Source organism: Chanodichthys erythropterus, chromosome 5, assembly GCF_024489055.1.
Source record: "Chanodichthys erythropterus isolate Z2021 chromosome 5, ASM2448905v1, whole genome shotgun sequence".
Taxonomy (NCBI): domain Eukaryota; kingdom Metazoa; phylum Chordata; class Actinopteri; order Cypriniformes; family Xenocyprididae; genus Chanodichthys; species Chanodichthys erythropterus.
The window spans coordinates 1332239-1359779 of record NC_090225.1 but is presented as its reverse complement, the minus strand read 5'-3'; the positions used below and the strand labels follow the sequence as shown (position 1 = coordinate 1359779).

At 35.8% G+C, this 27541-nt stretch overlaps 1 protein-coding gene across 7 annotated transcripts in view; it reads left to right on the top strand.

Moving 5' to 3' along the window:
* Positions 1 to 610: 610 nt before the first annotated feature.
* acoxl (acyl-CoA oxidase-like) overlaps positions 611 to 27541 on the top strand; it is a 145984-nt gene continuing 119053 nt past the window's right edge. For 3 of the 7 annotated variants that reach the window (XR_010895179.1, XM_067385594.1, XM_067385593.1), the window contains exons 1-12: positions 611 to 797; positions 914 to 1010; positions 2025 to 2111; positions 2311 to 2397; positions 2592 to 2690; positions 6286 to 6400; positions 6829 to 6915; positions 7005 to 7077; positions 7851 to 7983; positions 8362 to 8396; positions 15913 to 16029; positions 20325 to 20478. Coding sequence is in view for 6 of the 7 variants with exons in the window: in XM_067385594.1 (XP_067241695.1) it covers positions 670 to 797; positions 914 to 1010; positions 2025 to 2111; positions 2311 to 2397; positions 2592 to 2690; positions 6286 to 6400; positions 6829 to 6915; positions 7005 to 7077; positions 7851 to 7983; positions 8362 to 8396; positions 15913 to 16029; positions 20325 to 20478 (1212 nt within the window). In the remaining variant the exon portion in view is untranslated. Of the gene's footprint in view, positions 798 to 913; positions 1613 to 2024; positions 2112 to 2310; positions 2398 to 2591; positions 2691 to 6285; positions 6401 to 6828; positions 6916 to 7004; positions 7078 to 7850; positions 7984 to 8361; positions 8397 to 15912; positions 16030 to 20324; positions 20479 to 27541 lie in introns of those variants that run through there. The other 4 variants (XM_067385597.1, XM_067385596.1, XM_067385599.1 and 1 more) reach the window with 4 other exon arrangements.

The window sequence follows — 27541 nt, the reverse complement described above, 5'->3', positions numbered from 1 at the left end:
AATAGACTGAAAACATGATTTTTAGTGCAATCAGCATGTTGAAATTAAAAATACATCTTCGTGTCCATGACAGATGGTGTTTACGGAGCATGACTGATGATTCAAAATAGCCTAAATTGACTATTAAAAAGAAAAACATCAATACACACAAACAATATATTGTTTAAATTATTATTGCCTTCAGTTATTATTTTGGAAGGAATGTAGAAATGCTTAAAACACTAACTTGACGAGATTGACTTGGTTTTGATAAATAGAACATTTATTACAATACTGTGAAATTACAAAATAGAATTGTATTTGTTTTTTTATTTTTATTTTTTGATGTAATGTAAAGTAATGTTCATTTAACAAGGAAGATGTGTCAACGTTTCATAAATAAATAAAAAAATGTGCCTCCTCATTTCAGAACACCACTAATATATATAATATATATAACCGATACTTTGTCCCCTAAAAGAGCTCGTCAGGTTATACACTTTTATATAAACGTTTCTCTTTCTCTTACTTACACATCTTTAGTTATTTATTTTTATGGGTTATGCTTTTAATATTTTAATAATAAAAAAGTGTATTGGCTGGGTTGCCGCGCAACGCGGTGACATCATGCAAACGCGGAAGTGGAATGTTACAGTTACAGTTAAAGTAAAAACACGAGGAACTCAAGTCATGTTGTTATCATCCATGGATCAAAAACAAACCAGCAGCCTCGCCAGATATCTGGACGGAGAATTCTGGGAGATTAAAGATGCTTTTCGGGACGCGATTTCAAAGTGTGAACTGTTTCAGTCCAGCAGGTAAATACTCATTCACAGGAGTTAGCTTGAGTAAATAAAATGAAACACAGCCCGATGGAGGCTATGCACATTTTGTTGATTTACATCCTTTTTGCGCTCGTTATGTTCTCATGCAGTAATGAACTGACTCTGGATCAGAACAGAGATCTGACTGCAGAGAGACTCTATCACATCTTAAGACTGCCTTTCATGAGAGAACACCTTCAGAATCAGGTACACCTGGTGTTACCATGGTAAAGTTAGCGTGTCATTTGGTAAAAACAATAGTACTATGATATAAAATCATTTTGCATTGTACTCAAAGGCTCAACTTCTTTAGTTACCATGGTAGATGTCCTAAAACAGGGATTTACCATGGTAAAAGTATGTGGTTTTACCATGCTACCATGTCTAAAGGCCTAAATATTAATAATAAAAAACAAAGATATGACATACAAAGTATGTAAGGTAGATCTCTTTTATTGAATCCAAAAGTTTTCATTATATTTTGCTACATATAAAGGTATTTTAAAGATTTTGAAGTGTCAAAAGGTCATTCGTTCATTTGTGATTTAAAATATCTTAAAATGTAATAAATGTATATATTTTTTATTCTGGCATGATTTTATATCATCATATATCATCATAGTGCAAAATAGTGTTAAAATTATGTGTAGAAGTCGTTGTTTTGTCATGAGAAAGAATGTCCGGAAAAATGAATTTCATTGATGTCATTCGGAGTAACCAATATAAAGGGATCATTTTGGATCAATATCATGTGACAGGATGTGACATCATTCAGACACCTGCAAAGGACCACATGGTCGTGAAGCAAAGTAACTAACTCTCTCTTAACTATTTGAAAAATTCATGTTTTCTCTTGATCATACGCATGTCCCGAAACATCAACCGCTATAAAACATGGAAAATGTTGTAATATTTTAAAAACTTGTACTAAATATAAAATGTTTGATTGTCCTTTTGATAGATATCAGCCTGTTAGCATTGAGTCATTCGGAAAAAACGAAATTTTGGTTAAACAGAATGACTTTTTGGGTGACAAATTTTGTCCATCTTGTAAAAAATGATAAAATCAGTGTTAATTGATTATAAAAACCACATAATCTCATTGTTAACACTTAATAAAACTTCAAAATTAATTATATCTCCATAATGTTTTTTTACACTTTTAAAAACCTTATTCGTCAATGACACACATTTAAAAGCATCTTATTTGCCTCTGTTTAGCTAAAAGAGAATCAAATAGGCTTCATAAACAAGAGTTTTGGCATCACTGAGCTCATCTGCTCTGCTGACATGGCCACCGGAGTCAAGGTTTGTCAGTTTGTGTTATATTCTTATATTCCAGTTGCACAATTTCTAACAGCTTTGCTTGGTGTTTAGACAGTTTTTAGCTGTTCTGAGGCACATTTGCATGTTGTGTTGGCACGCATGATGCTACAAATTTGCATTTACTCCACACTATGGTCGTGCATTTGAATAGTCACACCGCACTGCTTGCTGTAACCCTCAGCTCGGTGTTGTGTGTGGACTGTACGGAGGTGCTGTCAATAATCTTGGCAGTCCAGAGCAGAAGATGAAGTGGTATCTGCCCGTATCAGTAAGTTATGAGTACATTCTGTGCACTCCAGACTTTGAACATGCTCAGTAGATGTATACATACATGTTTGCGAGTCAAAGTCCTGCTCACTTTTTGGCCCAGTTTTGCACGTGTTATTTGTTTATTGCAAGAATGACTGTAGTTATTGATTTAATGTCAATGCAACATCTATATGATTCTTTGTTTAATTGCAGGAGTTACAGTTTACAGGGATGTTTGCAATGACTGAGAGGGGCCACGGTAGCAACGTTCGAGGCATTATCACTGAGGCCCGATACGATCAGTCTACACAGGTAATATCCACGTCTACTTTATGCTTTTGTCTACAGGATGATCTGAGCTCAATAGTATGGAAGCTTGTTTCCGCAATGAAATACGACTTTTTATCTCACAATTCTGACTTTTTTCTAAGAATTGCGTGACATAAAGTCAGAATTTCGTGATACAAAGTCAGAATTGCAATATAAAGTCAGAATTGCGAGTTATAAAGTCGGAATTGCGAGATATAAAGTCAGAATTGCGATATAAAGTCAGAATTGCGAGATATAAAGTCAGGATTGCGAGTTATAAAATCAGAATTGAGATATAAAGTCGGAATTTCGTGATATAAAGTCGGAATTTCGTGATATAAAGTCGGGATTGCGAGATATAAAGTCAGAATTGCGATATAAAGTCAGAATTGCGATATAAAGTCAGAATTGTGAGTTATAAAGTTGGAACTGCGAGATATAAAGTCGGAATTGTGAGTTATAAAGTCGGAATTGAGAGTTATAAAGTCAGAACTGCGAGTTATAAAGTCGGAATTGAGAGATATAAAGTCAGAATTGTGAGTTATAAAGTCAGAATTGTGAGATATAAAGTCGGAATTGCGAGATATAAAGTCGGAATTTCAAGATACAAAGTCAGAATTGCGAGTTATAAAGTCAGAATTGAGAGATATAAAGTCAGAATTGAGAGATATAAAGTCAGAATTGAGAGATATAAAGTCAGAATTGCGAGATATAAAGTCAGAATTGTGAGATATAAAGTCAGAATTGAGAGATATAAAGTCAGAATTGCGAGTTATAAAGTCAGAATTGCGAGTTATAAAGTCAGAATTGAGAGATATAAAGTCAGAATTGCGAGTTATAAAGTCAGAATTGCGAGTTATAAAGTCAGAATTGCGAGTTATAAAGTCAGAATTGAGAGATATAAAGTCAGAATTGCGAGATATAAAGTCAGAATTGAGAGATATAAAGTCAGAATTGCGAGTTATAAAGTCAGAATTGAGAGATATAAAGTCAGAATTGCGAGTTATAAAGTCAGAATTGCGAGTTATAAAGTCAGAATTGCTAGATATAAAGTCAGAATTGCGAGTTATAAAGTCAGAATTGCGAGTTATAAAGTTGGAATTGAGAGTTATAAAGTCAGAATTGAGAGTTATAAAGTCGGAATTGTGAGTTATAAAGTCAGAATTGAGAGATATAAAGTCAGAATTGAGAGATATAAAGTCAGAATTGAGAGTTATAAAGTCAGAATTGAGAGTTATAAAGTCGGAATTGAGAGTTATAAAGTCGGAATTGCGAGTTATAAAGTCGGAATTGAGAGATATAAAGTCAGAATTGAGAGATATAAAGTCAGAATTGCGAGTTATAAAGTCAGAATTGAGAGATATAAAGTCAGAATTGCGAGTTATAAAGTCAGAATTGCGAGTTATAAAGTCAGAATTGCGAGTTATAAAGTCGGAATTGAGAGTTATAAAGTCAGAATTGAGAGTTATAAAGTCGGAATTGTGAGTTATAAAGTCAGAATTGAGAGATATAAAGTCAGAATTGAGAGATATAAAGTCAGAATTGAGAGTTATAAAGTCAGAATTGAGAGTTATAAAGTCGGAATTGAGAGTTATAAAGTCGGAATTGCGAGTTATAAAGTCAGAATTGCGAGTTATAAAGTCAGAATTGAGAGATATAAAGTCAGAATTGAGAGATATAAAGTCAGAATTGAGAGTTATAAAGTCAGAATTGAGAGTTATAAAGTCAGAATTGAGAGTTATAAAGTCGGAATTGAGAGTTATAAAGTCGGAATTGTGAGTTATAAAGTCGGAATTGAGAGTTATAAAGTCGGAATTGAGAGTTATAAAGTCGGAATTGAGAGTTATAAAGTCAGAATTGAGAGATATAAAGTCAGAATTGAGAGTTATAAAGTCAGAATTGAGAGTTATAAAGTCAGAATTGAGAGATATAAAGTCAGAATTGAGAGATATAAAGTCAGAATTGAGAGTTATAAAGTCAGAATTGAGAGTTATAAAGTCAGAATTGAGAGTTATAAAGTCAGAATTGAGAGTTATAAAGTCGGAATTGTGAGTTATAAAGTCAGAATTGAGAGATATAAAGTCGGAATTGAGAGTTATAAAGTCAGAATTGAGAGTTATAAAGTCAGAATTGCGAGTTATAAAGTCAGAATTGAGAGATATAAAGTCAGAATTGAGAGTTATAAAGTCAGAATTGAGAGTTATAAAGTCAGAATTGAGAGTTATAAAGTCGGAATTGTGAGTTATAAAGTCAGAATTGAGAGATATAAAGTCAGAATTGAGAGTTATAAAGTCAGAATTGAGAGATATAAAGTCAGAATTGAGAGTTATAAAGTCAGAATTGAGAGTTATAAAGTCAGAATTGAGAGATATAAAGTCAGAATTGAGAGTTATAAAGTCAGAATTGAGAGTTATAAAGTCAGAATTGAGAGATATAAAGTCAGAATTGAGAGTTATAAAGTCAGAATTGAGAGTTATAAAGTCAGAATTGAGAGATATAAAGTCAGAATTGTGAGATATAAAGTCAGAATTGAGAGTTATAAAGTCAGAATTGCGAGTTATAAAGTCAGAATTGAGAGATATAAAGTCAGAATTGAGAGTTATAAAGTCAGAATTGAGAGTTATAAAGTCAGAATTGAGAGTTATAAAGTCAGAATTGAGAGATATAAAGTCAGAATTGAGAGTTATAAAGTCAGAATTGAGAGTTATAAAGTCGGAATTGTGAGTTATAAAGTCAGAATTGAGAGATATAAAGTCAGAATTGAGAGTTATAAAGTCAGAATTGAGAGTTATAAAGTCAGAATTGAGAGATATAAAGTCAGAATTGAGAGTTATAAAGTCAGAATTGAGAGTTATAAAGTCAGAATTGAGAGTTATAAAGTCAGAATTGAGAGTTATAAAGTCAGAATTGAGAGTTATAAAGTCAGAATTGAGAGTTATAAAGTCAGAATTGAGAGATATAAAGTCAGAATTGAGAGTTATAAAGTCAGAATTGAGAGTTATAAAGTCATAATTGAGAGTTATAAAGTCAGAATTGCGAGTTATAAAGTCAGAATTGCGAGTTATAAAGTCGGAATTGAGAGTTATAAAGTCGGAATTGTGAGTTATAAAGTCAGAATTGTGCGATATAAAGTCAGAATTACGTGATTAAAAACTCGCAATTGCGAGAAAAATATAACACAATTCTGATTTTATAACTTGCAATCCTGACTTTTTTCTCTCAATTCTGACTTTACAACTCACAATTGCGAGTTTAAATTGTGAGATAAAAAGTGAGTGTAATTGAGTGGCAGAAACAAGCTTCCGTACAATAGTGATTGCAATGCAAAGTTAACCCAAAATGCGGCATCATCTACTTGCGTCATAAAATATGGCTGGCGATTTATACCGTCAAGCTCCAAAAAGGGTAAAAAGCATATATAATATTACTATACATTATTTATTTAATGTGTCATAGAACAGAAGACAGGCTGTTGTGTAAAACATCCCAAGCCCAAGATTCATTACAAGCTGTTCACACACTGGCAATAAAAAAGCGATCAGTACATGAAAATTCTTACATCTAGCCCCTTTAAATGTTTCTGATTGTTATTTTGCAGGAGTTTATTATTCACACACCTTCCGAAGATGCTCAGAAAATGTACATCGGGAACGCATTAAAAGGAAACTACGCTGCTGTATTTGCTCAGCTCATTATAAACGGAGAATCTCAGGGTAAGACCGATGCAATGACTGATCATACTCAATTACATTATCATCATAAACCTGTCCACACAATGTCTGGCACATTCATTTGTCTATTTTTACACATTCATCCACACTGATTTAAACTTTGTCTGTAATCATTTGTGGCAGATTTTGGTGCTCACCAGTTTGTTTGTTATCTAAAAATGCTTGAAAGAGCATAAAAATGTTCCGTTGAGATATGAAGTATGCACCAGTTGATGTGTTAAAAATGAATCAGCCTGAATTTCAGTATTGATAAAGAAAATGAACTGTGAGTATGAGAACAAACTGTTTGTATAATTAGTTGCTTATGCAAGCATCACTTAGAGTTAGTGATTTGAACAAACCCTTTTCACTAAGTATTAAACTTTGTTTTATGGATATGAATGACACTTCAAATCATGTGTCTGTCTCAGGTCCCCACTGTTTTATTGTGCCGATCCGTGATCTGAATGGAGTCATGTGGCCGGGGGTGACGACCATCGACATGAAGCACAAGGAGGGTAATACAATGATGCTATTTTGCAGTACAGCCCTCCTGAATAATGTTTTCCAGATTTGATTGTTCTACTTTATATTTGTTTTTACACAGGTCTGAATGGGGTTGACAATGGCATTTTGATATTTAATAACGTACGGATACCACGGGAAAATCTGCTGGGAAAGTGAGTTAATGGTCAGAATTAGATAAGGCTTCATGAACCATAAATATAACTGCAATATTTAATTGTCCACAAATGTTATGAGTATAATCGCCATAAAATTATTTAAAATCCTTATCCATTAATTCTGAATGTCTGGAAAAATAATGTAAATGCTTTGATGCCAATATAAATCGAATAATGCAAATAGTGCTTATTTAAAGGGGTCATGACATGAGAAATCAAATTTGCCTTGATCATCTGACATATAAGAGTTCTTTGTAGCATTAAAACATCCTGCAAGTTATTTGTAATATTTGGCATGTTTGTGTGCTGTGTGTATACACACATTGTGCACCTTCCTATAGGCACATATTACTAACACGCCCTTTAAATAATAATTAAAAAAATGCTGCGGCATTGACTTTAGAGCAGGTTTTTGTTGGCAGTCGTTTTCAGTTCCTCAAAATAGCAACACGCCAACAGTGCATCTGAACACACCTCGTTTTCAGACCAGCATGCCCATGGGTGAACAGATGGGCACGAGTGCATTTGCTATTTAAACAACGTGGTGTTGGACGTGAAAATGATAACTGCATCAGGCTGAAACTAGCAAAAAACACGTGCCTGGCGTCACATGTGAATGATAGGACCCTATAAGTGAACCTCAAGGAATATATGAAAATAATAATAAAATAAATAAATATGCATGTGTGTGTTTAATGTCTGCAACAGTTCGAACTGAATGAATGTGTGTATCTCATTAGCTCACAGGTTATTGTATTTGTGTTTTGCAGGTTTGGTTCTGTGTCAGCTGAGGGTTTGTACTCGTCTCCTGTCCTCAGTAAAAGCAGTCGCTTCAATGCAATGCTCGCTGCCCTGACACCCACCCGCCTGGGTCTCACCGTACAGGCCATGGCAGCCATGAAGGTTTTCTCACATTTAACACAACTGACATGTTTGTCATCAGTAAACATGAATATCATGCACCATCACAAACTTGTCTGTGTGAGGCAGTAATGCTTCAGCTTCACCACAAGAGGGAGACATGCAATTATTTCTCAAGCATACTACAATGTACTATTTATATATTGTTTTGAACATTTATTCATATTTTTAATTCACTTTTATTTTGATATTTTCAATTTTATTTTTAGTACTTCAACATTTATTTCAGTTAGTTGCAAGGCAAGATTTGTCTTATTTTAAAGTATTTTAAATCACTGTCTTATCACAACCATTTCTTATTGACTTGTTTTCATAAAAATCACCTTCACACATTGTGCTAAATCTGTGTTTTCTGTACAGCTGGGGCTCGTCATCGCAGTTCGCTACAGTCACAGGTAGGATGTTAAAAATCTGTGTGTGTGTGTGTGTGTGTGTGTGTGAATGCAATGTAGATTTAAAGAATTCCCTGTTTTCAACTCAAGGGCTGAATAAATACAGGACAGAACACATGTTGGAGTAATTTTACCCAGCAAATTGGGTTGTTGATATAACCCAGCATAATGGATTCATTCATTTTTACTAAAATAGTAGATTTTTTTATTTTTTTTACTTCATACATAAATTAATGTTTATGGGTTAACTTAAATCCTCTAAACCTTTTTTTAATACTCCACACAACCAGTGGTTTGCATGATAATTCCTTTATTTTCAATCATATTTTATAGTTTATCAAATTTTATATAGTTTTTAATACATATTGCCTACATTTAAGATCATTTAACAAATATTAGGAGTAAAAAATAAACATTTAGAAGTTATTCAAGTGTAATTGATCAGTCTCTGTTGTCCTTTTTCCACTGTAACGGCGCTGGATCTCGTGCCGGAGATGAATCGCGTTCGGCAGGGGAACTGATAACTTCAGACCAACTCCTGCGTTTCACTCGTAGCCTAAAAATGCTGTGACTGACTCCATAACCTGTCCATAAATAATCCGTGTACAATTCTGAGAACATATTTAACATCTTAAGTATTTATATTCTGTATATTTTTGAATAAAATCAAACAATTTTATGCATTTCCATCATGTGAAAAGACCGACGTGACACTCGTTTAGGTGACTCACATTGCACCCCTGTATGTTGCTTTGCATAAAATTAATCGATATACAGAGCAATAAAACATTTTTTAGATAAAATAAAATGTACACAAACCTGTATTTTACCGAAGACATTCACCAATTGGACGGAGCAGCACTGCTCTCTCCTGAAGAGGGTGCTAAAAACCCGTGATAAATAACTCAAAAATCTACTCAAACACTGGGTTGTTACACCTGACCCAGGATCTGAGTAACACAAAAACTACCCAAACACTGGGTTGTTACACCTGACCCAGGATCTGACTAACACAAAAACTACCCAAACACTGGGTTGTTACATCTGACCCAGGATCTGAGTAATACAACAACTACCCAAACACTGGGTTGTTACACCTGACCCAGGATCTGTGTAACACAAAAGCTACCCAAACACTGGGTTGTTACACCTGACCCAGGATCTGTGTAACACAAAAGCTACCCAAACACTGGGTTGTTACACCTGACCCAGGATCTGAGTAACACAAAAGCTACCCAAACACTGGGTTGTTACGTCTGACCCAGGATCTGAGTTACACAAAAGCTACCCAAACACTGGGTTGTTACGTCTGACCCATGGTCTGGGTAACACAAAAGCTACCCAAACACTGGGTTGTTACACCTGACCCAGGATCTGGGTAACACAAAAGCTACCCAAACACTGGGTTGTTACACCTGACCCAGGATCTGAGTAACACAAAAGCTACCCAAACACTGGGTTGTTACATCTGACCCAGGATCTGAGTAATACAACAACTACCCAAACACTGGGTTGTTACACCTGACCCAGGATCTGTGTAACACAAAAACTACCCAAACACTGGGTTGTTACACCTGACCCAGGATCTGTATAACACAAAAACTACCCAAACACTGGGTTGTTACACCTGACCCAGGATCTGTGTAACACAAAAGCTACCCAAACACTGGGTTGTTACGTCTGACCCAGGATCAGTGTAACACAAAAGCTACCCAAACACTGGGTTGTTACACCTGACCCAGGATCTGAGTAACACAAAAACTACCCAAACACTGGGTTGTTACACCTGACCCAGGATCTGAGTAACACAAAAGCTACCCAAATACTGGGTTGTTACGTCTGACCCAGGATCTGAGTAACACAAAAGCTACCCAAACACTGGGTTGTTACGTCTGACCCAGGATCTGAGTAACACAAAAGCTACCCAAACACTGGGTTGTTACGTCTGACCCAGGATCTGAGTAACACAAAAGCTACCCAAACACTGGGTTGTTACGTCTGACCCAGGATCTGTGTAACACAAAAGCTACCCAAACACTGGGTTGTTACACCTGACCCAGGATCTGAGTAACACAAAAGCTACCCAAACACTGGGTTGTTACGTCTGACCCAGGATCTGAGTAACACAAAAGCTACCCAAACACTGGGTTGTTACATCTGACCCAGGATCTGTGTAACTCAAAAACTACCCAAACACTGGGTTGTTACACCTGACCCAGGATCTGAGTAACACAAAAACTACCCAAACACTGGGTTGTTACGTCTGACCCAGGATCTGTGTAACACAAAAGCTACCCAAACACTGGGTTGTTACACCTGACCCAGGATCTGAGTAACACAAAAGCTACCCAAACACTGGGTTGTTACACCTGACCCAGGATCTGAGTAACACAAAAGCTACCCAAACACTGGGTTGTTACGTCTGACCCAGGATCTGAGTAACACAAAAGCTACCCAAACACTGGGTTGTTACGTCTGACCCAGGATCTGAGTAACACAAAAGCTACCCAAACACTGGGTTGTTACGTCTGACCCAGGATCTGAGTAACACAAAAGCTACCCAAACACTGGGTTGTTACACCTGACCCAGGATCTGAGTAACACAAAAGCTACCCAAACACTGGGTTGTTACGCCTGACCCAGGATCTGTGTAACTCAAAAACTACCCAAACGTTGGAAAAATGACCTAAAAGGCTCAACCCAGGACTTGGTTAGAGTGCATGTAATTATTTATCAGTGTTTTAGTGTAGCGCTCCTTCAAACGCAAAAACTGACATCAAAACTCCATCGATGAGTTTCAGAAGCTATTTATGTGGTCTCGGGGGAGAGACAAATAAACAACAAACTCTAGAAATGAGTGAAAACAACATGAGAGTTTCTCCTCACCACAGAGAACATCCAGTTCAGAGGGATACTCTGGTCCGCGCCTCCGCTGCTGCAGCTCTGTCTTCCTCACATGTGGCTTTCTGCGTGTGAGCGTGCATGTGAGCGTGCGTTTGCGTGGGCGGCTGCAGGGTGTCTCTGAAGATGGCATCCCCAGAGTGAAAAAAATACAGAAAGAGAGGAAATGTTTGCTTTCTATAGTTGCAGGTTTTCCATTTGCAAAACAGCTCTGCACACGCACACATATCAGAGGAGGAACAAAGAGCCACGGCTTTGGTACCAAAACACGTATAAGCGCTCAGGCCCCGCCAGGTGTGATAGAGAAACCGCACTCACAGTTATCAGGCTCGAAGCTCTCAGCCCACCACACCTCTTCATGGTTGGAGTTTATTTTATTACGACACACGCCACAAAACCATTGCACTTTCTGAAGGGGAAACAACAACAATCAAACAGCTGGTGGTCAAGCTACACTCCTGTTGCTTGTAGATTCGTTTGGGAGAAGCAGACCAGGTTGTCCATTGGTTATTTTTAATAGTCAGAAAGTTAACTACAAAGATAAGACTTGAGAAACAGCTCTACAGAGATTGGTACTTTCTACATGCAGTCTCTTAAAGGTGACATGAAAGTATTTAGACTGGTCGGTATTATTGTGAAATATTCATTAGTACATGTCTTTGTATTTATTTTTTTAAATGTCTATATAGCTTAAATTTATTTTTAAAATAATTCATTTTAATTTTTAATTAGTAATTTCTCCACCGATACCGATCGATCCGATTATTCAGAGTGATATCTGCCGATACCGATAGTTATGCCTTTCATACTTTCTTTTAAATTAATAATAATTTCATTATAATTAATAATTTATCATTATATTTTTAAAGAAATGCTAATGAAATCTTTGTTCTCTCCATTTCATCACTTTGTTTCAGAGTAACTGGTATCAGTTATAAACATAAACACATTACTCAAATTAATATTAACACACATTAACTAAATTCTGAAGATAATTTAGTAATGACACTATTAACTTTAGTAAAGATAATTACTATTAATATTGAATATCAAACTGATTTCTTTACACAAAGCACAAATTTATTGCATTTTCCTGCCCTCTGTTGATTGACAGGATATATTTGCCCTGATTATCGGCTGTTTTTATTATAGGCCGATACCCGATAAACTGAAAATTTGCTTTTATTAGCCGATACCGATTATTGGCCGATATATCAGTGCATCTCTAGTAATTTTTATTTGTTAAATTAAATCTATATAAATATATATATAAAAATTTAAGTTTTAGTAATTTTAGTACTCAAACATATTTAGTTTAGTTAGTTTAAGGTGTTCATTTAATATTTATTTCAAATTATAATAGTTAACGATAACAAATACGGCTTATTAGGCAAATAGCTTTTAGGTAATGCAGCAGAATTTTAATCAATAATTATATTCAGATTATATAATTATATTAAAATAACTTAATTATATTAAGATTCTGCTGAATAACATCCTATTTGAAAACAGGATGTCCAGTAGGAAGTATGTGGAAAATGAGTTGTAAATGCCATATTATGCTGACTTATAAATATGTAGCATTTCACGCTTTGACAGACAGTGCTGTTATCTCTTTATCGTTATGAAGGACAATTGTTTAGATGGCAGACGGCGCTCTTATGCATTTCATCAAGTCTTCAGGAAATGCAAGTGTGCTTTTTCTTCATGTGGTTCCACTGTGTCTTCCGCAGTCTTCTATATGTCACACTATAGAATATTGTAGTTCAAAATAGTTCAGAGATGCTGCTGTAAAGGTCTGTGTTCTGGTGAAAAACGGGTTTAGTTCTAAAGTAAGGTGATCAGATTTCTGAAATAGAAACTGGGGACATTTCCTATTTAAGTGGTCAAAATATCACAGAAATCTCATTTGTTATTATCTATTAATTAAAAAACAGGGACAATACATTTTTGTATGTGGGTTCCACATTTTACATTAATAATTATTATGATTTAATTTTATTATTACGATTTTTGGTTGTAATACAATTCAACAATAAAAAACTATTTATACACTATTTTGAAAAATCACATTACAAAATAAAGCAACATAAATATGATATAAATAAAACAGCATTTAACAAATATTTTTAACATTTATTAATGAATTTAATATTTTCACATTACAACTTTTTAAACTTGTTACTATTTTTAACTATTATTTTGCATTTTAGACTCATTTTAAGCACTAAGTAAGTTGCAAGTGTATTATTATTATTTTATTTTATTATTTTTTTATTTATTCATATCTGAGTGTACCTCCACCATGTGATTTAGTTAAAACATGTGTGGAAATAGCTGCGTTGTGACTGTGGACGTTTAAAATTTACCCTTTGCAGGGAGTTTGATTGACAAGCGATCTAACCAATCATAACGCCGAATCCGCCATTTTGTCTGACAAAGCAGTCAGGAGTTAGTAGATTAACCTCGGTGGACTTGAACTTGAAAAATGGTGTGTACTGACGTCTTTCCGCGTTTGAAACAACATTCCTTCTGATGTTCATTCATGTTTATTTGATGCTATTAATTAACAAATAGGAAGAGATGATCGTTTCACGAGCCGCTTGAGCTGAGGCACTACAGCGATTTGTCACAGTAACTAAGGGGTCGGGTCTTTGTGAAGGGTCAGTTGTCCAAAACAATCCCGCACCCAGTTGAGGCCCTGTTATAAAACACATAACAGTGTTACTTTAATTTAACATGAGTAGTTAGTATGTTACTATCTTGTAAGCTGAAAAACGATAACAATGCTTCTTTTGATAACTGATGATAATGGCGCTCTGCTCTCACGTTTTTCATGAAGTAGTGGCGCATGCGCGACCAAGTTAGTGTGGCTGCACAGCTCCCTCTGTTGGTGAAAATAATCACTACACGATTGCTCCGATATAACCAGCAGGCTGCTGTATGCTGGTCGGACTTTTTTGCAATGTATTTGTGGGTTAATTTTAAAGAGTTGTAAAATGGGGATATTTCCGGGGACAGCTCCAGTCAGGGACGGAGCACCAAAAACCGGGAAGTGGAGACGTCTGGTCACCCTATTCTAAAGACAATATGCATTCAAGTGCAGCTTATCTCTTTGAATGGGAAAATTCTCCTAAGCTGTTGGGCAAGCTTTCAATTAAATTTCATATTTGAAATCACCAATGAAATCTGACAACAACTGTCTCATAAATTTTGTTTCTAAACGCTCGAATCATGAGAAAAAATCTGCATTTTCTTGGGGAGTCCTGTGCGTATCTGACTGTTTCTATAGGAACCGGAGCTTCTAACGGCCGCTGCAGTGACTTCACAGATTGGCGATTGGCTCTTATTTTAGAAGGCGGGTCTTATTCCACCATATTGCATATTGCACTTTCTCCCATTCATAATAATACGAGTGCACCGTCTTTCTAAATATAAAGTCTTTGATATTACTCGATCTTAATAACTACCTACTTTTGGACATTTTTGATTGCAGAATACATAAGGTGACAAACTTCGCAGCATCTGAATAATGACACTATTGACTGATTTATAGAACTTTAAGCTAAATTGAACCAAAATTGAACAAAATTGCTTAATAATGGCACTATTGCCTTTTTAAAGATGCTTTTACACTAAAATTGTGTCGATTTTGCAACATTAAAGGGATAGTTCACCCAGAAATAAAAATTCTGTCATCATTTGCTCCCCTCATGTTGTTTCAAACCTGTATGAGTTTCTTTCTTCTGTTGAACACAAAAGCGTTGGTAATCTAACAGTTGACGGTTGAGCCATTGACTTCCATAGTATTTTTTTCCTACTATGGAAGTCAATGTCGACTGTCAACTGTCTGGTTACAAACATTATTTAAAATATCTTCTCATGCATGTTTGGAACAACTTGAGGGAGAGGAAATGATGACAGAATTTTCATTTTTAGGTGAACTACCCCTTTTACACCGAAGCTGCTTTATATAATCTGATTTGACCTGACAAGTGTTTCTACAATGGAATCAGTAACCGGATTTGCTTTTACATAGCAGGGGACAAGTACATAAAGGCGTCTATTTAATTTAAAGTGGCCTGTATAAGAGAATGCACTCAACTTTAGATGATGCAAGTCACAATAGGATTTCTGTGTGGGCTTCTCACCTTTAAAACCACACATACGCGCGCACACACTCACACACTCCCATCGCGTCTGCTCTGTGGGGAAGCCACCTGCATATGTTAGATGTAGAGATACAGTTTGTGGTACTTCAAGGGTAACAGGTGTACAAAGCTCAACTTCAGTACTGCAGAAAGAGACAAACACATACAGACGCAAGACCAAGACGTCCACCACAGTATGTCTTCGTCGACACACTTGCACACACACACAAATGCCTGCGCTCAGTATTAGCATGCGGTTAGAGAAGTGGGTTACCTGGAAGGTTATCGGGTGATTCTGCCGACATCCAGGTGTGTTGTGGGATGTCTGACCCTTTGCTGCGACCCCTCTGTGTCTGGTTTGGTTTGTATGTGATTGTGTGTCAGAGGTTTCTGGCTGTGTAATGTGTGTAAGTGTGCAGAATGAAACTCTTTTTCACCATCACATGTGCGTAATGTCTCTTTCACAGTCGCAGACAGTTCGGTCCGAAGGACCAGGATGAGGTGAAGATCATCGAGCACCAGACGCAGCATCTGAGACTGATGCCACACCTGGCTGCTGCCCTCGCTCTCACCTTCACCACAAGGTTAATCTACCTCCCACTGTATATGATCTTTTTTAAGTATTAATTTAGCACATGATTTTGTTCAAAGGGAATTTACTCTAAAGAGGACCTATAATGCCCTTTTTTAAAGTCTTGATGTTGTTTTTGGGCTCTACAGAGCAAAATCCCCAGAGTTAAATCAACTCTGCTCAGAGAACATATGATCCCTCTCTACATAGAGTTAAAATAACACTGAAGCAGAGTTAAAGTTAATGAGATAATATGCTGTTTGTGGACTTGTTTAATCAGATTCTGAAGGATTTAATGTCTTTTATCTTCAGTTGATTTCATCTGAGACTGTGGCTGGAAGTCAGTTGTAGTTATGTGTGTTTCTCTTCAGTGATTCTGCTTGTTAACAGCAGGTGTTCATCACTAATGTTCAATCATAACAATTAATAATTTCATTATCTCATTAACTTTAAGTCTGCTTCAGTGTTGCTTTAACACTATTTAGAGAGGGACCAAATGTAATCTGAGCATTTTGTTGTGTACTAGAACAGGATTTCCTGCTTGAATGTTGATTATTTTCCTCATATTCTCCATTGTTGCAGCTCCTCTTTTCCCAGTCTGTCAGTAACGCTCCTGTCTCTATGAAGCCCCTCCTTCTGAAAAGCACAATGTGCTCTGATTGGTCAGCTGGAGCAGTGTGTTGTGATTGGTGTTTGGGAAATGTCCCGCCCCTTATCATAACCGTTAGTTTCAACACACTACTAATTAACTCAACCAGGCCACGCCCCTTTATTCTGCATATGAATTATTTAAAGGAGGAATATTGTGAAGAAAACTCAAGATGTTCAGAGACACTGACACTGACCTTTTTCATGCTCAAACAGCAACATTACACACTAAAGAAATATGAACATGGAAAGAAAAACATAATAGGACCTGTTTTAAAGAAGCTTTCCTGATACTCAAACAGTAGAGGTCATGGGTTCATTTCCCAGGAAAAGCAGGAACTGATAAAATGTAAATGTGTACCTTGAATTAGTGGTTCAACGGATCATAAAACTCACAGTTTGGATCATATTACGGTTTTTGAGTCACGGATCATTGGATCATTTTTCAGATCAGCAAGAAAAGTAAATTGGGAGGTAACTTTGCTTTCCATTTAAAACTCACTTTAAGTAATCTGATACCACTGCAAACACTACTAACTTAACTAATAAATTAAAACATTATTAAAGGCCAGTGAACAGTCAATACACTAATTACAAGCGTAAATACAATATAACAAAGTTATAAATGTTGTAGTATTGATTTTTAGTATTGATTTAAATGTAAAATAACACTATGTTCAAAATTTAAAATAGATTAATCTTTGTTAATGCTGTGTTTTGTTGTTTGATTAAAGGGGACCTATAATGCCGCTTTCACAAGATTTAATATAAGATCCCCAGAATGTGTGTGTGAAGTTTCAGCTCAAAATCCCCCACAGATCATTTATTATAGCTTGTCAAATTCGCTCCTATTTGGGTGTGAGCAAAAACACGCCGTTTTTGTGTGTGTCCCTTTAAATGCAAATGAGCTGCTGCTCCAGAAGAGGGCGGAGCTTTAACAGCTCAACAACAACAAAGCCGGAGAATCTCACGCAGCCAAAATGAGGAAAGTGTTCAGCCTTACATTGTTCAAACCGACACTGATGGAGAGACTCAGGAAGAAGTTACAACTTTTAGACGTTTCTGAATGGTTAGTGGATAAATTGATGTAGTTGCTGTGGAGTTGATTCAACTCATCCACTAGCATGTGCCGTCATGTTCATCTTTTGTGTTGAATTGATCCTCGTTTGGTGTAAAATGACGGCATGACAACAACACTCGACTACAACAACTCTTCCTCTTCTCTAAAGCAGCCCAACATGGCCCCGCCCCCTTTGTTGTGTGTTCTCGGGGGTGGGGTTTATGTAAATTTTAGGGTTTGTGATGTCACCAACCCAGAAAGAAGGTCGTTGTAGTCCTTAAACAGTGATTTCTGTAAAAGAAAATATCTCTCTTTGCATTGAACTTTGATCATCGTAACTTTACAGATGTTGTTTATGATCAAACAGCAACATTACACACTAACTAAAGTAAAAAAAGTCAAATCATAATCAACCACCCCTTTAACATCAATAACAGACAACAGCTATTTATAAGTTGCGGTCACTTTAAGACCCCACACACGGATCCAAAATAATGATACGCATCCGATTACTTTCTCAACTCTCCGCATTCACTTAAGACACAACCGACTGTGTTTACAAGAATATCTGCAGAGATGGGTATTTTAACATCATTTTGTGTGTATGTGTCCATGCAAGTGCAAGGAGACGCGAAAGAGATATTAATTCGGAGTTTGCGCGCTTTGTGAAGTTTCAGGTGTGCACGGTTACGCGCACAGATAACAGCGCGTGGCTGCCGCATTAAATTCTCCTCCAGCGATTAAGTATATATAAAGTCTGTTTGTGCTGCGTGTTTTAAAGAGAAGTGCGCACATGCAATCAGCTGGTGATCTGGTGATCAAAATAAAAGCTCAAGGGTTTATCTCTTGCAAGTAAAGAAATTAATATTAATATTATAAAGCCATGAGAATATTTTTGGTGCACCAAAAACACAAAATTACGACTTATTTAGTGATGGCCGATTTCAAAACACTGCTTCAGGAAGCTTCGGAGCGTTATGAATCTTTTGTGTCGAATCATGATTCGGATCACGCGTCAAAACCGCTGAAATCACACGACTTTGGCACTCTGAACCGCTGATTCGACACACTGATTGATAGCGCTCCGATGCTTCCTGAAGCAGTGTTTTGAAATCAGCATGACGGTGAGTAATAAATGACATTAGTTTCATTCTTGGGTGAAATAACCCTTTAAATTCGCAGTTTTGAGCTCTCAAAGTAACCTTAAAATGTACAAAATTTCCCCCCTGGAGGAGGTACACGCAACAAAATGTTTGCAAATTCCAGTGGGAAACAATGTACATTTTATGAACTTTACTCCAGCATACTACTACAAAGATCCTCTCGTGACATTAAAGCTGTTAATGGAAAATTAAACTATCTTTGGACAAAATAGTTGAATGTTTACAATTTGGATTAAAGTGTCTATTAAATGCATAAATGTAAAGAAACTAATAATATTACCAATGAAGATGTGTTAAAGGTTTTTAAAAGGTGAGGATCTAAATGCAAACGGTCATTAAAGGGATAGTATCTTCCTTTGTGTACAGCATACCAAGGAAATTTACATTGCACTGAAGGTACATATATTATCAGTTCATAAACATAAACATAAAGTGGCAGCACAAAGAGCAGTTTTACTGGCCTCCACTGGAGGTCTCTGTCTTTGTGTAATTCAGGTCAGTGGCACATTCTGAGAAATACCACAGCAGAAGAATCAAAGGAAGAGAAGAACTCAGATGCCTCCTTCTGAGAAACCACTGCAGATTTCATTATTATTTATCTGACGCATCTGCTCTCTATTGGAAAATAAAAGAAAGCTAAATTTGATGGTCAAAAAATCAGTACAGTGAAAGTCTGAAAGAGACTTTTAAATGACTATTACATATCTATTCTATTTCTGCAATGTTTTGATCATTGAAAAATGATAAAGAAGTCACTTCTGCTCATCAAGGCTGCAATTATTTGTTCAAAAATACAGTAAAACGGCAATATTGTAATTTAAAATAACTGTTTTCTATTATAAAACACAGAAGCTGAATGTCTAAATCTCTGTTCATGATCTAGTTTCATATACAGTTTCACAAACAGTTTGAAATTATCCATTTTGAGAGTTATATTTGCTGTGTGAGCTTTTCCTGTATTGTTTATGTCTCAGTGTAGTATTTTAATCACGAGCTAATTTGCATTTAAAGGCACACACACCAAATAACTGTTTTTTTTCTCCCACCCAAAAATAGGCAGGTATGTTGGGGTATTTTAAGCTGAAACTTCACAGACACATTCTAGGGGAAACCAGAGATTTATATTACATCTTGTGAAAAGTGTATAATAGGTCAACTTTAATATACTGTAAAGTGTAATTTATTCATGTGATCAAATTTTCAGCATCTTTACTGCGTCTTCAGTGTCACATGATCCTTCAGAAATCATTCTGATATGATGATTTGATGCTCAAGAAACATTTTTATTAAACTGAAAACTGATACATTTTATTTTCAGGATTCTTTGAAGAATAGAAAAGAACATCAAGATTTAGAACATTATAAATGTCTTTACTGATCAATTTAATGCTTCGTTGCTGAATAAAAGTACTAATTTCTTCCTGTGTTTGTTCTCAGATACGCAGCAGGCTTGATGGATGAGGCGTTGTGTCAGGGTCAGGATCTTCAGAGCAATCGCGCTCTGCAAGCCCTCGTCGCAGGACTCAAAGCCTACAGCACGTGGGAGAACCTCACGTGTCTGCAAGACTGCCGTGAGTGTACTGGCGGCATGGTGAGTGTGAGTGTGTGTGTGTCACTTTGCACCTAAACACACACATATACACAAATACTACTGTCCTGTGGTGTGAAATACAAACATCCTGAAGAGTCAAAGAATAACTTGCTTGCATTGACGTTTTGTGGACAGTGTTAGAGCAGAACACACTGACATGTGTCATATGCTATACTGTGATAAAATGTTTAAATGCATTATGCTTTCATAATTATGACTATATGTACATTATTTAGAAGTCTTGGACAATTACAGGACCATTTAAAACGACTTAGTAAAGACAAAAAGTATTCTATATAAAGTATTGTTTTCTTAAATGATTAATTTAAATATCAGATGTAATCAACACACAGTTAGATCTCATTGATTTAACAGCCTGTGCTGTTTGTCGTGCAGGTAGCGTGAATAGCATTTATGTCTTTTTAAAATGTGTGAAACCACAGGGCTGATGGTGTACCATAATAACTAACCAAGCTGATAATGTACCTTTTTGTTTTTCACACATTTGACTTTATATATTTTTCATCTCACGCAACACAAATCACAAGGTAAAAAAACTTGTGTTAAACATGAGATGTTTTTTGTATTGACACTATACAAATAGTTGCATCCTTATTAGTTAGTGTTTACTAAGGTAAGCATCACTGTTAACCCTAGAGTATTTTTGCCTTGCAGGGGGTTATAGACCTTTTGGACTAGTTGGGGTCCACTTAGAAATGCTCAAGAAACTCACCAAAACACCCTAACAACTGCATATTAAAGGATTAGTTCGCTTCTGAATTAAAAGTTCCTGATAATTTACTCTCCTCCATGTCATCCAAGATCTTCATGTCTGTCAAAAAGAAATGAAGGTTTCTGAGGAAAACATTCCAGGATTTTTCTCCATATAGTGGACTTCACTGGGGTTCAACGGGTTGAAGGTCCAAATGTCAGTTTCAGTGCAGCTTCAAAGAGCTCTACATGATCCCAGACGAGGAATAAGAGTCTCATCTAGAGAAACCATCGGACATTTTCTAAAAAATAAACATTATATACTTTTTAACCACAAATGCTTATCTTGCACTGCTCTGAGATGCTCCACATATGACGTAATCATGTTGGAAAGGTCACGCGTGACGTGGGCGGAAGTACCGATCCAGTGTTTACAAAGTGAACGTGTAAAGACTAAGTCAAACGCCCTTTACAAATAAAGGTAAATAAATTATGTCAGACGATTTCGCCCTACCATGGTACCTTTCCAACATGATTACGTCATGCGTGGAGCATCACAGAGCAGTGCAAGACGAGCATTTGTGGTTAAAAAGTATATAATTATTATTTGTTTTAGAAAGCAACCAATGGTTTCTCTAGATAAGACTCTTATTCCTTGTCTGGGATCATGTAGAGCTCTTTGAAGCTGCACTGAAACTGACATTTGGACCTTCAACCCGTTGAACCCCAGTGAAGTCCACTATATGGAGAAAAATCCCCATAAACATCTTGGATGACATGGGGGTGAGTAAATTATCAGGCCATTTTAATTTTGAAGTGAACTAATCCTTTAATGTCCTAAAAACCATTTAGAACACTTTAGTGCTCTATGAGCACTTGTATGATTTTCATTTTATACAACAGTTTAACAAACAATAAGTTAATATTAAATTACTTGCAGTTTATACACTATCTTGTCTGTTTTTTATGGAAACTTGTTTCTGCCACTAAATAAAAAAATTAAAAAGGTAATTGCGACTTTTTATCTCACAATTCTAACTTTTTTCTCAAAATTTTTATAAACAAAAAGATTATAACTCGCAATTCTGGCTTTAAATTGCACAATTCTGACTTTATATCTTGCAATTCTGACTTTATATCACGCGATTCTGACTTTTCCATGTAATTCTGACTTTAACTCATAATTCTGACTTTATATCTGATAATTCTGACTTTATAACTCACAATTCTGACTTTTTCATGTAATTCTGACTTTAACTCATAATTCTGACTTTATATTTTGCAATTCTGACTTTATATCTCGTAATTCGGACTTTATATCTCGTAATTCTGACTTTATAACTCGTAATTAGGACTTTATTTCTTGCAATTCTGACTTTGTAACTCATAATTCTGACTTTATATCACGCAATTTTGACTTTATATCATGCAATTCTGACTTTTTCATGCAATTCTGACTTTATATCTTGCAATTCTGACTTTTTCATGCAGTTCTGACTATTTCTCGTAATTCTGACTTTAAATCTCGTAATTCTGACTTTATATCTTGTAATTCTGACTTTATATCACGCAATTCTGACTTTATGGGCCCTATAATACACCCGGCGCAATGCGACGCAAGGCGCAGCGCAAGTGTGTTTGCTAGTTTGCGTCGCGTTTTCCCGTTCAGCGCCACGTCCTTAAATTAGTAAATGCATTCGCGCCAGTTAGTGCGCCCATGGGTGTGCTGGTCTAAAAAAGAGGTGTGTTCAGGAGCATTGCCGGCGCATTTCTATTTTAAGGAGCTGAAAATAGACTGCGCCATAGACCAACTCAAACCTGGTCTAAAGTCTAAAGTCAATGGCGCAATATTTTTTGTTAGAGCGCGTTGGTAGAAACTGCACCTCTGGGCGCGTCCACAGTGCGCGTTGACTTTGCTTATTACACACAGGGATACGCATCACACAAATATGCCAAATGTTAAAAACAAAAGGATTACAGTGTAAAAGAATATTATTGTGTAGGCTACATAAATATAAAAATGTAATGATGAATAGTCATTGTGTGTATTAGAATTAGGATACCTATTTTCAATTCAGCCTATTACTACTTATAATGATGAACGAAACTGGCTAATTAATCGAACAATCTTGCCAATACACACACATATTAACTGACTGATCGCGCGCAGATCCAACGCAGACGACTGAAAGATTGACTGACCACTTAACAGGTAATTTCAGCAAAACATCACTCGTTGAACTCCTCAGTTGAATCGGTGTGTTTAATAAGTCAGTGTATTTTATAATGTTATATGTTATATAATATATAATTATATAATATATATAATGTTATATCCTGCTTGTCCCGTAGATGATCTGCTAGCGCTCTTTGATTTTGCGCACGAGCAGATCGGTTTCTTCGCTTGAAAAGCGTTCAGCTTTTCCGCCAACAAATTCCGGCATGTAAATAGCAATCCGCCATGGCGCGAGTGCATCTCGCTCTTAAAGGGAAGGGGAGATGACACTCTGATTGGTTTATTGAACGTTACGCCCATTACTCATTAAGAGAATAGGGACAGCCCATTTCAAAAATGCGCCTGGCGCACCGACTGTTTTTCCGTCGTTAAAATAGCAAAAGTGGATTTGGACACGCCCTGAGTGCACCTGCGCCGTGCGCTTTACACTTTGCGTTTAGATCGTTAAAATAGGGCCCTCTATCTCGTAATTCTGACTTTATATCTCGTAATTCTGACTTTATATCTCGTAATTCTGACTTTATATCTCATAATTCTGACTTTATATTTCGTAATTCTGACTATATCTCGCAACTCTGACTTTATATCTCGCAATTCTGACTTTATAACTCACAATTCTGACTTTATATCTCTCAATTCTGACTTTATAACTCACAATTCTGACTTTATATCTCTCAATTCTGACTTTATAACTCGCAATTCTGATTGGCGTATTTCAACCGATCCAGGAAAGACCTCAATTGGATAGACCTACAACCAATCAGAGCTACAGAGTAAGTGACGTATGTTGAGCGACGCATAGTTGTCAACAGAACTCTTCTTAGCGACCATCGGGGCCAGCTGATAAATCAAACTTTTGCCGAATCCCGTAGGAAGGACGGCAAAGACATCTTTCCCATCGACAAATGCCTTGATCGCGGATATCTTCTATAACGGACGCGATGGCGGAATCTACACATCTCAGTTCTTCAACAGCCATCATTGTGGTAAACTAATTGACTTTTTGCAAAGACTCGTCCCCCTTAGTTACTGTTGCTTTGTCCGACATGCCGTGGCGCTGTCACGCCACACAGAGTGGAAAACACATCGCGGAGCAAAGAAGAAACTGACAACACATCGACAGACGAGACAGAGCAGGTTACTTATGATATTAAACAAAGTCCCAGCTTTCAAACTGTGTAGTTATAAAAAAATTCAAACAATAAAAAACGTTTTGTGGCTCTTTAATGTGTTGTGACCATGATCGTGACAGATTGCTGTAGCGCCTCAGCTCAAGAGGCTCGTGAACCGATCATCTCTTCATACTAGTCCATTTGTAGCATCAAATAAACATGAATGAACATGAGAATGAATGTTGTTTCAAACGCGGAAAGATGTCAATGTGCACAATTTTTCAAGTTTAACTCCACCGATGTTAATCTTCTAACTCCTGACTGCTTTGTTGGACAAAATGGCAGATGCGGCGTTCTGATTGGTTAGATCGCTTGTCAATCAAACTCCCCAAGCGCAAGCAGAGCATAATTACTCCACAATGGATCGAGTCCAGACCGAACTTCCCGTCCAAACAATGTTGTGGGCGGGGTTCGGGCTGGCACCAAGGCTAGCAACTCTGACTTTATATCTCACAACTCTGACTTTATATCTCATAATTCTGACTTTATATTTCGTAATTCTGACTTCATATCTCATAATTCTGACTTTATATTTCGTAATTCTGACTATATCTCGCAACTCTGACTTTATATCTCGCAATTCTGACTTTATATCTCGCAACTCTGACTTTATAACTCGGAATTTTGACTTTATATCTGATAATTCTGACTTTATATTTTACAATTCTGACTTTTTCATGTAATTCTGACTTTATTTCTCGCAATTCTGACTTTATAACTCATAATTCTGACTTTATATTTTGCAATTCTGACTTTATATCACGCAATTCTGACTTCATATTTTGCAATTCTGACTTTATATCTCATAATCCTGACTTTATAACTCGTAATTCTGACTTTATTTCTTGAAATTCTGACTTTGTAACTCATAATTCTGACTTTATATTTTACAATTCTGACTTTATATCACACAATTCTGACTTTATTTCACGCAATTCAGACTTTATATCTCGCAATTCTGACTTTATATCTCGTAATTCTTACTTTATATCTCGCAATTCTGACTTTACATCACACAATTAAAAGTTTATAACTCGCAATTCTGGCTTTAAATTGCACAATTCTGACTTTATATCACGCGATTCTGATTTTATATCACACAATTCTGACTTTATATCTCGCGATTATGACTTTATATCTTGTAATTCTGACTTTATATCTCGCAATTTTGACTTTATATCTTGTAATTCTGACTTTATATCTCGCAATTCTGACTTTATATCTCGTAATTCTGACTTTAAATTGCACAATTCTGACTTTATATCTCGCAATTCTGACTATATCACGCGATTCTGACTTTATATCTCGCGATTCTGACTTTATATCTTGTAAATCTGACTTTATATCTCGCAATTCTGACTTTATATCTCGCAATTCTGACTTTATATCTGATAATTCTGACTTTTTCATGTAATTCTGACTTTATAACTCATAATTCTGACTTTATATTTTGCAATTCTGACTTTATATCTCGTAATTCTGACTTTATATTTTGCAATTCTGACTTTATATCTCGTAATTCTGACTTTATAACTCGTAATTATGACTTTTTTTCTTGCTATTCTGACTTTGTAACTCATAATTCTGACTTATATTTTACAATTTTGACTTTATATCAAGCAATTCTGACTTTATATCACGCAATTCTGACTTTTTCATGCAATTCTGACTGTATATCTTGCAATTCTGACTTTTTCATGCAGTTCTGACTATTTCTCGCAATTCTGACTTTAAAGCTCGTAATTCTGACTTTATATCTCGTAATTCTGACTTTAAATCTTGTAATTCTGACTTTATATCTTGTAATTCTGACTTTATATCACGCAATTCTGACTTTATATCTCGTAATTCTGACTTTATAACTCACAATTCTGGCTTTAAATTGCACGATTCTGACTTTATATCACGCAATTCTGACTTTATAACTCATAATTCTGAGTTTATATTTTGCAATTCTGACTTTATATTTTGCAATTCTGACTTTATATCTGATAATTCTGACTTTATAACTCACAATTCTGACTTTTTCATGTAATTCTGACTTTATTTCTCGCAATTCTGACTTTATAACTCATAATTCCGACTTTATATTTTGCAATTCTGACTTTATATTTTGCATTTCTGACTTCATATTTTGCATTTCTGACTTTATATCTCGTAATTCTGACTTTATAACTCGTAATTCTGACTTTATTTCTTGCCATTCTGACTTTATATCTCGCAACTCTGACTTTATATCTCTCAATTCCTGCTTTATATCTTGTAATTCTGACTTTATATCTCGCAACTCTGACTTTATATCTCTCAATTCCTGCTTTATATCTCGTAATTCTGACTTTATATCTCGCAATTCTGACTTTATAACTCGCAATTTTGACTTTATATTTGATAATTCTAACTTTATAACTCGCAATTCTGACTTTTTCATGTAATTCTGACTTTATTTCTCACAATTCTGACTCTATATTTTGCAATTCTGACTTTATTTCTCGCAATTCTGACTTTATAACTCATAATTCTGACTTTATATTTTGCAATTCTGACTTCATATTTTGCAATTCTGACTTTATAACTCGTAATTCTGACTTTATATCTCTCAATTCTGACTTTATATCACACAATTAAAAGTTTATAACTCACAATTCTGGCTTTAAATTGCACGATTCTGACTTTATATCTCGCGATTCTGACTTTATATCTTGTAATTCTGACTTTATATCTCGCAATTCTGACTTTATATCTCACAATTCTGACTTTATATCTCGTAATTCTGACTTTATATCTCACAATTCTGACTTTATATCTCGCAATTCTGACTTTATAACTCATAATTCTGACTTCATATTTTGCAATTCTGACTTTATATCTCGCAATTCTGACTTTATATCTCACAATTCTGACTTTATATCTCGTAATTCTGACTTTATATCTCGTAATTCTGACT